At 35.9% G+C, this 17,122-nt stretch overlaps 2 protein-coding genes and 1 pseudogene across 3 annotated transcripts; all 3 read right to left on the bottom strand.

The window, feature by feature from the left end:
- Positions 1-1,540: 1,540 nt before the first annotated feature.
- Positions 1,541-4,601, bottom strand: LOC101267336 (receptor-like protein Cf-9; annotated as a pseudogene).
- A 3,382-nt stretch (positions 4,602-7,983) lies between these two features.
- LOC101267635 (homologue of Cf-9 resistance gene SC0A) lies at positions 7,984-11,100 on the bottom strand. Of its 2 annotated transcripts, none has more exons than XM_004228394.5 (2): positions 8,292-11,100; positions 7,984-8,224 (listed from the first exon to the last, which is right to left on the bottom strand). In XM_004228394.5, exon 1 carries the CDS (start codon positions 10,906-10,908, stop codon positions 8,311-8,313), a length of 2,598 nt encoding a protein of 865 aa, XP_004228442.1. In that variant the 5' UTR covers positions 10,909-11,100; the 3' UTR covers positions 7,984-8,224; positions 8,292-8,310. The 2 variants fall into 2 exon arrangements, with proteins under 2 accessions (XP_004228442.1, XP_004228443.1); XM_004228395.5 differs by having other exon boundaries at positions 8,312-11,100.
- Positions 11,101-12,019: 919 nt separating this feature from the next.
- LOC101244897 (linoleate 13S-lipoxygenase 2-1, chloroplastic) lies at positions 12,020-15,734 on the bottom strand. The gene is made up of 4 exons (XM_004228811.3): positions 15,427-15,734; positions 14,555-14,821; positions 13,361-13,698; positions 12,020-12,568 (listed from the first exon to the last, which is right to left on the bottom strand). The coding sequence occupies exons 1-4, from the start codon at positions 15,732-15,734 to the stop codon at positions 12,150-12,152; spliced, it is 1,332 nt and encodes a 443-aa protein (XP_004228859.1). The 3' UTR covers positions 12,020-12,149.
- Positions 15,735-17,122: the final 1,388 nt, after the last annotated feature.

The following is a 17,122-nucleotide window of genomic DNA, read 5'->3' as shown; positions in this document are numbered from 1 at the left end:
AGATGCTGCCTCCGGCTACCTGCTCATAAGTCGTGAACCACTCTCTCCTAGGACAGATGTGATATGATGCCCCAGAATCGAGAACCCACACATATGAATGATGAGTGTGCTCATCCGCAACTAGGGCAATGTCTTCTTCAGAATTGGTGTCTTCTTCAGCAACAGCAGCAGAAACTGATTGTTTTTCCAATTTCTTCTTCTTCTTCGGACAATCAAATTTCCAATCTCCCTTCTCCTTGCAGTAATTACAAACATCATCTGCTTTGTACCTTTCGACATCGGCTTATTTTTCTTTCCGCCGTTTTTCCTTCCCTTTCCGCTACTGGTGAACAGATCGGAAGGCTGTATGTCCGTACTTGTGCCGTTAGCCTTATGCCGTAATTCCCTGCTATGAAGGGCCGATCTGACTTCTTCCAGCGACACAGTATCTTTCCCAACAATGAACGATTGAACAAAATTCTCAAACGACATTGGGAGAGATACTAACAGAATCAGGGCAGCATCTTCATCCTCGATCTTCACATCGATATTACGCAATTCTAATAACAAAGTATTCAATTGCTCTAAATGTTCCCTGAGTTGTGTACCTTCAGCCATTCGTAAACCGAATAGACGTTGTTTCAGAAGCAGCTTGTTGGTTAGAGATTTTTTCATGTACAAACTCTCCAGCTTCAACCACAGACCAGCAGCAGTCTCTTCATTCGAGACCTCCATGATGACGTCATCCGCGAGACACAGCATGATCGTCGAGTGCGCCTTTTCCTCCAGAATCGCCATCTCAGGAGTAACGACGGCGTTCTTGTCTTTCGACAACGGCGCCCAGAAGCCTTGTTGTTTCAACAAAGCCCGCATCTTGATCTGCCATAAACTGAAACTGTTCCTCCCTGTGAATTTGTCGATTTTCACGTTCAAAGCAGACATCTCGAATTCTCCAAGAACACCGATTAACCGAGAGGTTCTGATACCAATTTGTTATGCGAAATTCGAGATAATACGAGAAAACATAAATGCGAAAAACAAGACAACAGATTTACGTAGTTCACCAATAAATTGGCTACGTCCACGAGAAGAGGAGGGCAATTTTATTATGGAGAGGCAAAAACAGAATTACAGAATAGGGTTCCCTATAGCGTCTATATATAGTGCTAAGCTACGCCCTAACAGGCTTGGGCCCAAAATACAGAATTGACAGATAATTAAGGGCCCAATTCAAGGCATTCAACAACTACTTATGTATGAGTATTTAGAGTAAATGTAGTTATTTGATAACACAACTATTTGTAAAAACACATGCAGTTTTTCAGATACGTTATTATAGACAATCTGTAGAAAAATATCTTCAAACTCTATAACTAGAGATTTTTTTGTTGCTGAACTTAATGCCGAGTGTTGTGCGAAAGAATTGAGTGAAACACAATGTTTTTAGTATTTTTTTTCTTCTTGGATGTTTGTGTGGCATTATATGTAGGGAGGTAAGTAAATGGTTACATGGTAAAGAATGAGGAGTTGAGTGTCTTCATGACGACCACATTGATTTGCGTTTTATGTTAAAGAATGAGGGTTATTTGATATATGATTCAAAGATATTTGATGCAATGCTCTTGAAATGTCATATGAATTTGCACTACAATAAGCGTACGATGCCTTTTGAAGCTGATATCACTGTCTTGGGGGGCTCTGATGGGTGCTTGTAGACTTCATGGAGCTATTGAATTGGAAAATGAAGTAGCACAACTTTTGGTTTAGTCGCAACCGAATCATTTGTGCTGGTGCCCTTGAGAAAAGCAATGTTGGATGCTGGAATATACAAAGTTTCAGCCCTGACAGATGCATTTTTTTGTGAAATCTCGACACTCATTTGTCTAGAGAGTGTGGGGTAGGTTGTTTTCAATTGGCCCTCGTCACATTAACTATTCTTCAATTTTATTCATCTCGATAAGGACTACTTTATCTAACTTGGATACATCAAGAACCTTACATGATTAGCTTGCTATTGAAATTACTTGATGTAATGAAAAAAAGATAAGATAAACTGAACTTTGCAGTTGACAAACGAAAACACGTGCTATTGCATCCCAGCAACTTAGTAGGCTTGAATCCTGCAATTTTCAAAAATAAAGAGTAAAAGTTAAGAGCTTTAACGATGAAAATATATCGAAATATAAGAAGAATCTTTTGAAGGATAAGTATCAAGTTGAATACCTGCAGGTCAGTGCACACTAATTAATATCTTTTCTTGTGCTTTTTCATTCTCGTAGTAATTATGTGTTCCAACTTTAAATCCATCCTGGAAAACCATGCTGGATATTGAGTTGACCACATTATGTATATTATGGACAGTCCAATAACAAGTCCACAACCATAACCCATGAGAACCCCCTGCCAACTGATCATTGGTGAATCTTCTTCTTCGAACTCAGCTGGAGTTGTCACTTGATCATCACCACCACAAAGTTTTGAGAGTGGAAATCCGCATAACCCATCATTCCCTTGGTATGAACTGTTCCCGAACGTATCAAATTGTTTTCCTTTGGGAATGCAACCAACAAGATGATTGCGAGAGAGATTTAAGACTTCAAGAAATGTGAGGGATGCAAGCTGCTGCGGAATTTCTCCGCTGATTTTGTTAGATGAGAGATCCAATGATTCGAGTACTGATAAATTTTGAAATGATGCCGGTATATGACCTTCCAAGACATTATGAGATAAATTCAACGTACGAAGTCCAACAAGATCTCCAATAATGCTTGGAATATGACCCTTCAAATCTGTTCTTTGAGAGATTGATAATCATGTTAGAATCCAAAATTCGAACAGAATCATAATCTTGTCCCTTTGTAGTAATTGTCGTCAAATAATCGTATAATAAAGAATATGTATCAGAAATATACTCTGGGAATCTTGTACTCTCATTAATTTTTTTCATGGCTTGCGAATTCCCCAAAATACTTTCTGGTAAATTCCCACTAAATCCATTAGATGATAGATCAAGAATTTGAAGACGCGTAAACAAGTTTGTATTCCCTGAAGATTTGATGGGACCATGCAACTTATTTGATCTCAAGCTTAAAATCTTCAATTGAGATAGGTATCCCAACCAGTTTGGAAATGTGTCATTCAACTGATTGTTACCTAGATCAAGTAGTGTCAAATACTTGTAATTGATCAAAGATCGTGGGACTTTCCCCGTTAGCTTATTCCCGTGCAAGCTAATGACCCTTAAAAAGTTTCCAACACTAAAAGTTGTATTGATTGACCCACTAAGACTGTTGTTGCTCAAATCCAAACTCCAAAAGTTTTCTTTCATCTCACCCACGCATTGTGGGATTGTTCCCTCCAAATTGTTACTTCCCAAGTCTAACAATATCAATGTTTTCAGATTGCAGATAGATGAAGAAATATGTCCACTGATATTATTGTGTGAAAGGAGAAGAAAAGATAGGCTCTGCTGGTTTAGGAGTGAATTTGGAATAGGACCTTTCAGCTTGTTTTGTTTTAGAGTAACGGTAATTAATGTTTTGGACTTGAACTCTTGAATTTTTCCATTGAAAGTGTTATTGCTCAAGTCTAAAAATCTTAGTGAAGGAAGGGAGAATATCCAGGAAGGTATACTCCCATTCAAGTAGTTTGATGACAACCAAAGTATTTGTAGGTTACGTAGTCCACTTACGTTGGATGGAATTGGACCAGTTAGGGAATTGGATGATAAATCTAGCCATTCAAGTTGGGTCCAGCTTCTGTTAAAGGATAAGAACTCAACTCCGCCATCCAAATTGTTATTTCCAAGTGATAACGCCTTGAGCCTTTCAAATCTCGGGAGCTGGGGAATTGGTCCTTCAAGGTGGTTATTATTAAGGTCCAAAAACACTATGTTGGTGAGATTCCATAGATGTTTAGGAATAGGCCCTGACAGATTAGAACGACTCATGTTCAACTCATGAAGTGAAGTTGGATGGCTAAATGATTCAGGTATCCTATCACAGGCCCATGTTGATCACATATACGAAGAACGTGTAGTTTAGAAAGGTGACAGATTTCAGAAGGAATTAGACCTGTAAAACTGGAATGCGACAAATCGAGATGCGTCAAATTTGAAAACTCACCAAATTTTGGTGAAATGAGTGATCCAGTGAAATTATTAAAAGACAAATCAAGCCTTTTTAGATTGGAGAGTTGAAAGAGGCTACCATTGGAATGAAACTTGCCTTGAAGTTGGCTGCAACGTAGGTCAAGCGCAATCACTTGTCCTGTCGTCTCGTCACAATGAACGCCATCCCATGAGCAGCAACTTGTGCTTTTGTTCCAAGAAAGAGTTCTTGGATATGACTGAATGTCTACGTCTGTTCTTATGTCGTAACAATAATCAGAAGCAATAGGATTAATGGTAAACATGTTCTTGAATTGTAGAAGAGAAAGAGCTTGATCTTCGGGGCACAAATGAGGCAAGGATGAGGATAAAGCAAGTTGACAGAGAAAGGTATATAGCATAAGGAATACAAGTTTTACACAATCCATTTCTGAACTAAAAATGATCAAAACTTGTTATGTTGATAGAGAAGAAATCAAGAATGTTTGCTTTGTGTGAATATTCAATAATTTAGAGGAGGTATATATAGCACAAATTAAGCAAAGAAAAATTTAATACTAGTTACCTCACATAGTGCGCCACCTCGAGCTAATTTTCCACAAGAATCGACCTGCTGATGGAAGACGGAGCAGGAGTCCAGACATGTCCTTCTCAGTTTGGTCTAACAATGTCCACGTTATCAATAGTTTGGTCCAATAATGTTACCATCCAAATAGGTCACCATCCAAAGACTATATAATTTAAATTTTTCTTAGTTTGTGTATAGAACGGGGAAAAACCTTTAAAGTTGAAAATTCAATAAGTTTGATTAATCAAAAAAGACCGCTATCATAGTAAGCGTAATATTTGGTTCATAAACCTTTAAAGTTGAAAATTCAATAAATTTGTACGAAGCATCAGAATGACAAACCCTAAGTTGAGTATAATATATGCAACATACTCTAAAAAAAACTCGTGACAATATATGATTCGGGTCACTATTGTTTGGGGCTGAAGCGTAGTTTGTTGTTGTTGTATAACAGTGATGCTCAGGTCAGCTTGTCTTCTAATATAATTCAATTCGTACCGTCTACCTTCCACCAATAGAGTTGAGAGAATTGACCTGTTGATGGAAGATAGTGCAGGAGTCCAGACATGGCATGTTCTTCATAGTTTGGTCTAAAAATTTACTACTAGTTACCTATTCATTCAACGGAAAATATTCTGAGTTAATAGTTTGGTCTAAAAATGTTCGTGTTGTCAATAGCCTGATCCAAAATATTCATACATCTAATAGTTTGGTCCAATAATGCCCCTATTATCCAAATATGCAAAGACTGTAATTTTAATTTTTCTTAGTTGGTGTATAGAATGGGGCAAAGACATTTAAAGTTGAAAATTCAAAAAGTTTGATAAGAGGAAGCTATCATATTAAGCGTAATATTTGGTTCATAAACTTTGAGAAAAGACATTTCAAATCAAAATTCCAAAAAAATTGATTGGTTGGTGCATAGATCTTGACTTCCAAGTCAAGTTCAAATTACAGCCAAGGAAAATAAAAAAAAAATGTGATGACCATAGTTATTTCACTCGTAGTTAACAGAAATCTGTGGCTAAATAGAATTAACGATGAATTTTGTTGTTCAACTACCAAATTTATCCGTCAATTTACTAAATACTTTTTTATTTTTGTAGTGATGGTTAGAACTAATATTGTTACGAAGGGCACTTACGAAACAAGAAATACACATTCGAAACGTCCATGACGGACGGATCATAGCCCCTGAAGAAGACGAATACATTACATGTTACACTTTAGGCGAATCTTACATCGAAATGGGAGAAGAAAGCTAGGGATCTCATAAGAATGCGTTCAGAATCAACTGTTGAGGCACCGAGGCTCAAAGATAACAGACAATACCGTAACAGTTGGACCAGTATATTACAACAATTGTCTTGCATTATAATATATACTTCTTTCAATTGCATCTTATTACATAATTCACAAATATTTTTTTTTTTTTTAAAAAAAATCAAATGGAAATGCTATAAGGTACACCTTTTCCAGTAATTCCAGGTTCAGAAAATGGTTTCAATAACTCACAAGGCATAACTCCAGCTCCATTTCTATTCTTCAAATTACAATCAGCATTTCTAGCATCAATTATCCCTTCAAGCTCCTTCAATTTCCCCAAAAATACCGCGTTAATTACGGGTTCATCTTTCCAAAAAGGTTCAAATAGGTCACCATCCAAAGACTATATAATTTAAATTTTTCTTAGTTTGTGTATAGAACGGGGGAAAAACCTTTAAAGTTGAAAATTCAATAAGTTTGTACGAAGCATGCTGCATTAATTCTCAATTCAAATGAAAGCAACAACACAAAGTTCCACGACTTGTACATAACACATGCATCTCACAAAAAATATCGTTGTTTTACACGACTTTCATAAGTGGAAAGAACTCAAGTTAAAAGTTGAATTACGATTTTACCCTCCTATAAATTAAAAAGTTATAATTAGTTTAATTAAACAGTAATGACATTTGAATTTTTTTTGATTAATTCATATTATTATTATTATTAAAAAGCGTCTTTGTTTTGTCTTTCTTAACAACCCTGCACGCATACACAGACACACACAATGTCCTGAGCTTATTTGTGTTCCCACATCTCAGGGAATTAATTACTTCGTATCCAGGGAATATTGTAAGTGAACAAAATAATAATTCAGGGAATCTGTTCAATATTTGTTAATTAGTTTTCACTTTCTTCAGTTTTGGAACTGGAAAGTGATGAATTAAGCAGAAAGTTGTTATGTCGAAAATTGGGGGTATGAACAAAGTCTCGCATTAGAAGTTGGTACGAGAAAGAAGAAATGCATAAAGTGAAGTGATACTCTTATTTAAAATGAGCATTCTCGATGCTATGCCCTCAAGCGTACTCAAATCCTCATGCTCTTTAGCATGAACTTTTAAATTAGTGGTTATGAATTGGAAAGTGTTTAGAGGCAGTGTTGGATACTACATTTTCTTAATGTAGAGCTACTGAATTGGGAAATGAAGTATCACAACTACTGCTTGAGTCGCAACCCAATCATTCAGTGCGTTATGTTCATTCCAGCCCTCATTTTAATTTAGTGGAGCTGAAAACTGCAGCATCTTGATGACGAAATCTCGACTCATCAAAATCAGCTAAGTCATAGCTCGACAGATCAAGGAGGCTTCATTTTGGTGAAAATGCACAGCAAATCTGCTTCCAAAGTCTGTTTGGAGAGGTGTTTCTGTTTGTTTTCTACTTTTCATTAGCTGAATTTTTATGAAGCGAATTGCTAATTAATTGATCACGATAAACCTCACCTGCAGTCAAGCGCTTCTGCTCGATTTCTTCCCAAATGAAGTTTGACGTCCATATTGATTTCGATCACTAGAATTCTATCACTCAGTTGTGTGTTTATGTCCATCTTGTTTTGGACTTTGAACATTATTGCAGGTCCCTATGCAAGTTATTGTTTCGGGCTGAAGCGTAGTTTGTTGTTGTATTACAGTGATGCTCTCACGTCAGCTTGTGTTCTATTTGATTAATTCAATCGGTACTGCCGTCTACTTTACATCAATAGAGATATCACGTAACTCTATCGTCCGAAACTTAGATGGGAAGAGTTGAAGTCTCTTTCTCCAACTCTTCAAAGAATGTTGAAAACACATGATGATCTCTATGTGAGGCTCAGGCAGTAGAGAATATAACAAATATTTTTCCTGATGTCTCTTTGATCTTCCGATGAAGGAACATCATGAGTCTGAAATAAGATATTTTCAGACTCTGTAAATTCAGATTTTTATGTTTCCGAACTTAAAGTAGAGTGTTGTATGTTTGTGTTATGATGTCTATGTGAAAGAGTTGAGTGCAATACAATGTCTTTAGCGATGAAACATATCGTCTGATTGATTCAAAGATTCAACATTATGTCCGACTTTTGTTTATCAGTCGAATTTATATCTACATGCCATAGACAAATGAAAGCAAACTATGATTTGAGTCTGAAAGGAAGAAAAGTCATGTCTTTGTTCATAGGATAACAAATACTTTACGAAAACATCACAGATTATGAAAGATAAAGGATTTAATCTGCATCTTCAGAAACTTTGTCGACATGAACCCTGCAATAAGAATTAAAGGTAAGAGCTTTGAGGATGAAAATACATTGATTTATAAAAAGTTGAATACCTGGAGGTATAGCTACTCACTAATATCTTTTCTTGTGCTTTTTCATTCTCTTAGTAATTATGCGTTCCAACTTTAAATCCATCCTCGAAAACCATGCTGGATATTGAGTTGACCACATTATGTATATTACAGACAGTCCAATAACAAGTCCACAACCGTAACCCACGAGAACCCCCTGCCAACTGATCATTGGTGAATCTTCTTCCTCCTCTTCTTGATCTAGCTCAGCTGGAGTTGTCACTTGATCATCAACACCACAAAGTTTTGAGAGTGGAAATCCGCGTAACCCATCATTCCCTTGGTACGAAGTGTTCCCGAACGAATCAAATTGTTTTCCTTTGGGGATGCATCCAACAAGATGATTGTGAGAGAGATTTAAGACTTCAAGGAATGTGAGGGATGCAAGCTGCTGCGGAATTTCTCCGCTGATTTTATTAGATGAGAGATCCAATGATTCGAGTACTGATAAATTTTGAAATGATGCCGGTATATGACCTTCCAAGGCATTGTGAGATAAGTTCAACGTACGAAGTCCAACAAGATCTCCAATAATGCTTGGAATATGACCTTCGAATCTGTTCTTTGAGAGATTGATAATCATGTTAGAAGTAAAAATTCTAACAGAATCATAATCTTGTCCCTTTGTAGTAATTGTCGTCAAATAATTGTAAAAAATATCATATGGATCAGAAATATACTCTGGGAATCTTGTACTCTCATTAATTTTTTTCATGGCTTGCAAATTCCCCAAAATACTTTCGGGTAAATTCCCACTAAATCCATTAGATGATAGATCAAGAATTTGAAGACGCGTAAACAAGTTTGTATTCCCTGAAGATTTGATGGGACCATGCAACTTATTTGATCTCAAGCTTAAAATCTTCAAATCAGGTAGGTATCCCAACCAGTTTGGAAATGTGTCATTCAACATATTGTTACCTAGATCAAGTAGTGTCAAATACTTGCAATTGATCAAAGATCGTGGGACTTTACCGGTTAGTTTATTCCCGTGCAAGCTAATGACCCTTAAAAAATTTCCAACACTAAAAGTTGTATTGATTGTCCCACTAAAACTGTTGTTGCTCAAATCCAAACTCCAAAGGTTTTCTTTCATCTCACCCACGCATTGTGGGATTGTTCCCTCCAAATTGTTACTTCCCAAGTCTAACGATATCAATGTTTTCAGATTGCAGATAGATGAAGAAATATGTCCACTGATATTATTGTGTGAAAGGAGAAGAAAAGATAGGCTCTGCTGGTTTAGGAGTGAATTCGGAATAGGACCTTTCAGCTTATTTTGTTTTAGGGTAACGGTAATTAATGTTTTGGACTTGAACTCTTGAATTTTTCCACTGAAAGTGTTATTGCTCAAGTCTAACACTACCAGTGAAGGAAGGGAGAATATCCAGGAAGGTATAGTCCCATTCAAGTGGTTTGATGACAAGTGGAGTAATTGTAGATTTCGTAGTCCACTTACGTTGGATGGAATTGGACCAGTAAGGTAATTGGATGAAAAATCTAATATTTCAAGCTCCGTCCAGCTTCTGTTAGAGGATAAGAACTCAAGTCCTCCATCCAAGTTGTTATATCCAAGTGATAAGTCGTTGAGCTTTTCAAATCTCGGGAGCTGGGGAATTGGTCCTTCAAGATGGTTATCATCAAGGAACAAACTCTCTATGTTGGTGAGATTCCATAAAGGTTTAGGAATAGGCCCTGATAGATTAGTATAACCCATGTCCAGCTCATGAAGTGAAGTTAGATGGCTAAATGATTCAGGTATCCTATCAGCAATATTCACACTATCGACGTATAACTTCATGAGTGATGCACTGCTATTCCATTTGGTTGTGGGAAACCTAACCGTGAGCTGGGGATTGCCTGATAAATGAAGGAATTCTAAGTCGGAAAGGTGGAAAACTCTTTCAGGCAATACCCCGCGTAACTCTGTGTATGGAAGCCATAGATTTGTTAAATGAGAGGAGAAATTGGAAGGAATAGTGGAAGAGATGTTGACCGAGTCAAGGTTGAGCTCTCTTAATTGGGTCAAGTTCTTAAGGAGCAGTTCAAAATTGTGAGGCCCTAGACTAAGCTCATTTAGATCACTGATACGAAGAACGTGTAGTTTAGAAAGGTGAGAGATTTCAAAAGGGATAAGACCTGTAAAACTTGAATCAGACAAAACAAGATGCGTCAAATTTGAAAACTCACCAAATTTAGGTGAAATGAGCGATCCAGTGAAGTTATTATTCGACAAATCAAGCCTTTTTAGATTGGAGAGTTGAAAGAGGCTACTATTGGTATGAAACTTGCCTCGAAGTTTGCTACAACAGAGGTCAAGCGCAATCACTTGTCCTGTCGTCTCGTCACAATCAACGCCATCCCATGAGCAGCAATCCGCGCTCTTGTTCCAGGAAAGAGTTCTTGGATATGACTGAATCTCTACGCCTGTATAGTCGTAACAATAATCAGAAGCATTAGGATTAACGGTAAACATGTTCTTGAATTGTAGAAGAGCAAGAGCTTGATCTTCAGGGCACAAATGAAGTAAGGATGACGAGGGAACAAGTTGAAAGAGAAAGACATATAGCATGAAAAATATAAGTTTTACACAACCCATTTCTGCACTAAAACTAATTAAGAGATGTTTGCTTTGTGTGTCTATTCAATAATTTAGATGAGGTATATATAGCACAAATTAAGCAAAGAAAAATTTACTACTAGTTACCTATTCATTCAACGGAAAATATTCTGAGTTAATAGTTTGGTCTAAAAATATTCGTGTTGTCAATAGCTTGGTACAAAATATTCATACATCTAATAGTTTGGTCCAATAATGCCCCTATTAATCAAAATATGCAAAGACTATGCAATTTTATTTTTTTCTTAGTTGGTGTATAAAATGGGGCAAAGACATTTAAAGTTGAAAATTCAAAAAGTAAGCGTAATATTTGGTTCATTTCAAATCAAAATTCCAAAAACAAATTGATTGGTTGGTGCATAGATCTTGACTTCCAAGTCAACTTCAAGTTATAGCCAAGGAAAATAATAATAATTAAAAAAGCCAAGTGCGATGACCATTGTTAATCCATCTTTATTTCACTCATAGTTAACAGACATCTGTCGCTAAATAGAATTAAGGCACAATACATAATTGTGCCCTTTAACTTGGTTTCAAATTATATTTATGCATTTCAATTTTGGATGTGCACACATAAACACTTAAACTTGTATAAAGTCGCAGAAATAGACACACATGTCTTACATGTCATCCAACCTGTCATTTTTTGTCCTACGTGGTGTCCTACGTGTATTGTGTTACGTAGGACTCATGTGTTTATTTATTTAAAAGTTGGATAATTAAAGTGTCTGTTTGTGCATTATGAAAATTGGAGATCAAAGTTAAGATTTGAAGCCAACTTCAAAGTCCAATATATGTATTATGCCTATCTATGCCTAGAATTAACGATGAATTTTGTTGTTCAACTACCAAATTTATCCGTCAATTTACTAAATCCTATTTTATTTTAGTAGTGATGGTTAGAACTAATATGGTTACAAAGGGCATTTACAAAACAAGAAATACACATTCGAGACGTCCATGACGAATGGATCATAGCCCCTGAAAAAGACGAATACGTTACATGTTACACTTTAGGCGAATCTTACATCGAAATGGGAGAAGAAGGTTAGGGATCTTGTAAGACTGAGTTCAGAAGAGGCACCGAGGCTCAAAGATAACAGACAATACCGTAACAGTTGGATTAGTAGGATTACAACAATTATCTTGCATTATTATATATACTTCTTTTAATTGCATCTTATTACAAAATTCACAAATATTTTTTTTTATAAAAAAAATCAAATGGAAATGCTATAAGGTACACCTTTTCCAGTAATTCCACGTTCAGAAAATGGTTTCAATAATTCATAAGGCATAACTCCAGCTCCATTTCTATTCTTCAAATTACAATCAGCATTTCTGGCATCAATTATCCCTTCAAGCTCCTTCAATTTCCCCGAAAATACCTCGAACGCCGCATTAATTACGGGTTCATCTTTCCAAAAAGGTTCAATATTTGTACCAATATACTCTTCATCTGGAGAATGGTTTGATAAAACATCCAAAACTGCTATTACTTTTGTTGCTTGAAGTTGTGAAGGGAAGCATTTTAACAATGCCTCCTCAGGTTTGTTCAAAAAGTCTTCCCATTCTTCATCTGTTGGATCTTCAGTTGGCATTTTTGACCTAGCAATTGTTGGCCTATTTGGAAAATAGCCTACATATTTGATAAACCATAAGTACAATCAATCGTCTATCAGAAACAATCTCTCTACTCTCGTAACAATATCGTAAGATCTGCATACGTTCTATCCTCCTAGACCTAACCCGTGGGATTATTATAAGGGATACTTTAAATAATTTTACTTATATATATGTTGTAAAGAGTACGTAGCCTAGTGTACGAAGCATCCTGCATTAATTCACACATGACACACCCTAAGTTGAGTATAATATATGCAACATACTCTAAAAAAACTCGTAAAATTTTTATCGTTGTTCCAAGACCTATCCGTCCTTTATTTAACTTGTATGAACGGACAACTTATGTTGCTTGGGCTTACCAAAAATGTTGCAACATCCATGTTTGAATCTCCAAAGTCTCACTATTTTTGAAATATCTAACACACACTCGTCGATATTTTTAAAGAGTCTGAACAACATAGACCTATCCTTCATTTAACATATATGCTTGGATAACTTATATTACTCGAACTCTTCAAAATGTTGCTATGTCTGATTCTCCGAAGATTCACTAATTTTGAAAAATCTGACACACACTCATCGATATTTGTAAAGAGCCTGCACAACATAAACCTATCATTTCATTTAACTTATATCCACGGACAACCTGTGTTACTCGAACTCACTAAAAATGTTTCTATGTCTAATTCTCCAAAGATTCACTATTTTTTGAAAAATCTGACACACGCTAGTCGATATTTTCAAAGAGTCTGAACAACATAGCAGACGATATGGAAAACTAATGCAAAGAAGCTAAGGAGGGTACCTGCATAGCTGTATTGGCCAAAGTTTACAGCTGCATGATGGCCAGAAGTTACCCAAATTATTGTTGTGACAATACTAATTAAGTCATTTGGAGTTTTTAACTCTGGCCACCATGGCTCATCTTTCTTGTCACCATGTCCAACATTTTTAATCTCTAACCACCAAGCTTGGAGTTCTTCATCAGATTCAATGAGTTTTGCTTGTGGATAATAATGGTTGACATAATTTGTTACCCATTGTTTAAGTATGTCCCAAACTAAACCATCACTAGCAGAAGGATAATCTTCTATTGTTAGTCTCAATACATATGGTGCATTTGGATTTTCCTCTGCCAATCCCCTGTATATTTTGCACATCAATATCGAAGCAAGGGAACAAGGTCCGAGTCCTTTTTCGTCAAAAAAAAATATTTTTTTTCTGTATATATAGTAGATGTTGAATCTCCCCTGACGTAACATACAAATGTACAAAACAACATGTCTTGATTCATATATGTGTGTTAGTATGGATGTGTGATAGTAGGTTAGTTACCACTTTTACTAAGTAATTAATTTATGGAGATTTACTTGTAAATATCTCATAACTAAATAATTTTGAACATCAAAGGTTGTGTTGAGGTGGTAAGTACCCCTCTATTTTTAACCAAACATCTCTAGTTTGACCAATGTGAAGGGCGCCCCCTTTAGTTGGGAGCCTTAGCCTCCAAAAATGGGACTTTCTCTACAAACTCGGACTATAGATGGATCCATAGAGGGTACCAGACACTAGATGGAAAATTTAAAAAAAATTAGAAGATCAATGACCACCAAAGATTACAATGAGCGGTAAGTACCCCTTCATCCTTAACACATCACATTACTTGGAAGTGTTTAACCCCAAAATGAGATTTTCCGATGAAGATTCGAATTAATTAAACCCTAAAGCAAGCAAACTCGGACACCGGATGAAAAACGAAAAAAAAAAAAACAGAAAATGAGTGACCACAAAAGTTTGTGGTAGACTAGTAAGAAAATATATGTTTATTTTAAACTACAGGTCTCGAGTTTGACCCCTGTGAATAGAGTCACCTTTGGTTGGGTACGCTTTACTCCTAAAGTTGAACTTTGTGACGCGAATTCAAATTAGTTGGATATCAATACAGATACCGAACACCAAATCAGAAACGAAAAAAAAAAGAAGATTATTAAATTATTACCTACTAATAAGGTCCTCAGGGAGTGCTTCTCTATCAAACCTCCAGTGAAGATCATAGGCAACAGAACTCAACTCCATTGAATACTTGCCAGGGGAAAATGAACTCTCAATAACACCATTTGCATTAATAAGTGCTTCTCTAGCTGTACCATTTATCTCCATTGTATATCTAAAATGAGGAAATAATAATCTATATATTGGATGCATTGCACTTAGTTGCCTATTAGATGCTATAATGTATGGCTCTGTACAACAATGAGTTCTTAGCCTGCAAAATTTTGAAGAAAAAGAACAAGTCATAAGTTTTTTAGGTGATCCGATAGTACAAAAAAGGCATAATACATAATATATAGTCAAACTTGGCCTCAACTGGCAAGTAAGCACTTCAACTTTAAGCGTGCACATCTAGACACCTCAACTCGTCTCCACTTTGTGTCAGGTGAACACTCCAACTTATAAAATTATCATCTAGACGTACACCTCAAATAGTCTCCACTATGTCAGTTGAGTACTCCAACTTATAAAATGATCATCTAGAAACCTCCCAAATTAATATGTCACGTCAGTGTTGTGTGTTAGTTATAACAAGTTGGAACGTTTAGTTGTCATTTGAGACGAAGTTAAGGTGTTTAGAGACATGGACTCTCAAAGTTGGAGTACCTACTTGATAGTTGAGACCAAGTTTAAATGTCCTTTAATATATTATGCTTAACTATTGACTTTATTGCTCAGGCTCTTCAATAATGTTGAAAAGTGCATGCCGGATCCTCCAAAAATAATACATTGTTTTGGAGCATCCGACACGGACACTACAACATGATTTTGGAAGAGTCCGAGCAACATAGCAAAGTGCATGTATCATTTATCACTTACCAATGACTAACTAGTTGGTGATAGCCAGAGTCATGAGCAAGAACATGAGCTTTAGCAATCCTCCATAGCCAAGCACCAGTGGCATACCAAGTTGGACAATAAACTTGCTTCCATTGAGGCTTATCATCTACTGGTGGCCTAGTTAGCTCAATCGCCAATGGTCTCAATGTGCCATTAGGTGTCAAATAGAACAAAGTTCTTGATCCATAAAGTACTGTCCCTTTGAGTTCATTCACTTTGTTCACAAATGGCAATAGAAAATCATGATAATCTAAGATGAATAACTTCTTTTGTTGAACCGCCTGCATTGATTATGTATAAATAAAGATCATAAGGGGCGATCCTAAATTTTTGAACCCTCTTAACAAAAAATGACATTTGTTGTTCATCGGGAATAAGTCTTAGATGTAATATTCGCATAAGCTAATTTTGTCTATGATCCAAGAGTTTGAGACAATTCAAGAAGTGAAAGAGAGTGAAGATAGTGTAGTGTGTTGCCTATTGGGCGGGAGATTTAGTTGTATTGACTTCTGAACAATTGAACAACACATATAACTTGTGACAATTGAACGCGTTCTTGTCTCATAGTTAAAACCATGTATGCATGTTATAATGTAAAATATGCGCGGGATGCGATTCTTAATATTTCATTGTTAGCGGAAGCCAATGTCCGGTGATTCATATGTGATGGTTGTGATTATATAGATTTGTGTGATGTATGCATGTTTTGCTTCATTATGATACTTGTATATGTATGAATGTTGCAATATTGATCATACTTGTTGTAAACGAGATAGATGAAATATCATTACCTTAAAATCATTACTTAAATGAATGATTTTGATGATGTTCTTGTGTTTGTGATTGTGGTGTGTGAATGAGATCGAATTGCCACGTTTCGACATAACTAACTTGAATCGGATTGTCACGTTCCGGCATAACTAACTTGGATCAGATTGCCACATTCCGCATAATATTGGATCGAATTGTCATGTTTCGGCACAATAATAGTTTGGGTTTGGCTTCTGTGAGAGGACCAATGTGATGATAAATTTGAGTTAATCATTGTTGTATACTTGTTGACAATATCTGTAACGACCCGCTAGGTCATTTTGAGCACTAAGACTATTTTGACTCTCTCGATAAAAATTTTAAATTTTTTTATACTATTCGGTAACTATGACTATGGGAATCTAGTTGATGAAAATTTTATTAAATAATTAATATAGTTAATATTTGATGGGCCAAGTCCATGACTTATTAAAAGTTTTTTTATGGGCAAAGGACAAAAATCACATACTTTTAAGGTAAAATTATAATTTGTCCCTTATAAGTTTATAATTACAAAAATCTATCAAACTGATACAATAATATAACCGCTGATACATTAATCTTATGCGCGAGATACATTAATTGTTAAGTAAGATACATTACATTTTATACATGATACACTAATTGATGTACATTTTATACTTGATACACTAATCTGATGTGCACGATACATTAATATGATGCGCGAGATACATTAATTTTATGCGCTGATACATTAATCGGATGCATGAAAAACAAGGAATTTTGGGGATTTATAAAACTAATAGGGGATATTGGTAATAAGAGAACTTAAATGTGAGATTTCTGTCATTTTTCCTTCTTTTTTTTTCATCACTTGGCCCACACAATTAGAATAAGTTAGAGG

This window comes from Solanum lycopersicum, chromosome 1, assembly GCF_036512215.1.
Source record: "Solanum lycopersicum chromosome 1, SLM_r2.1".
In the NCBI taxonomy this organism is placed as follows: Eukaryota; Viridiplantae; Streptophyta; class Magnoliopsida; order Solanales; family Solanaceae; genus Solanum; species Solanum lycopersicum.
Note: the sequence above shows the minus strand (reverse complement) of the source record. Positions and strands in the feature narration are given on the sequence as shown.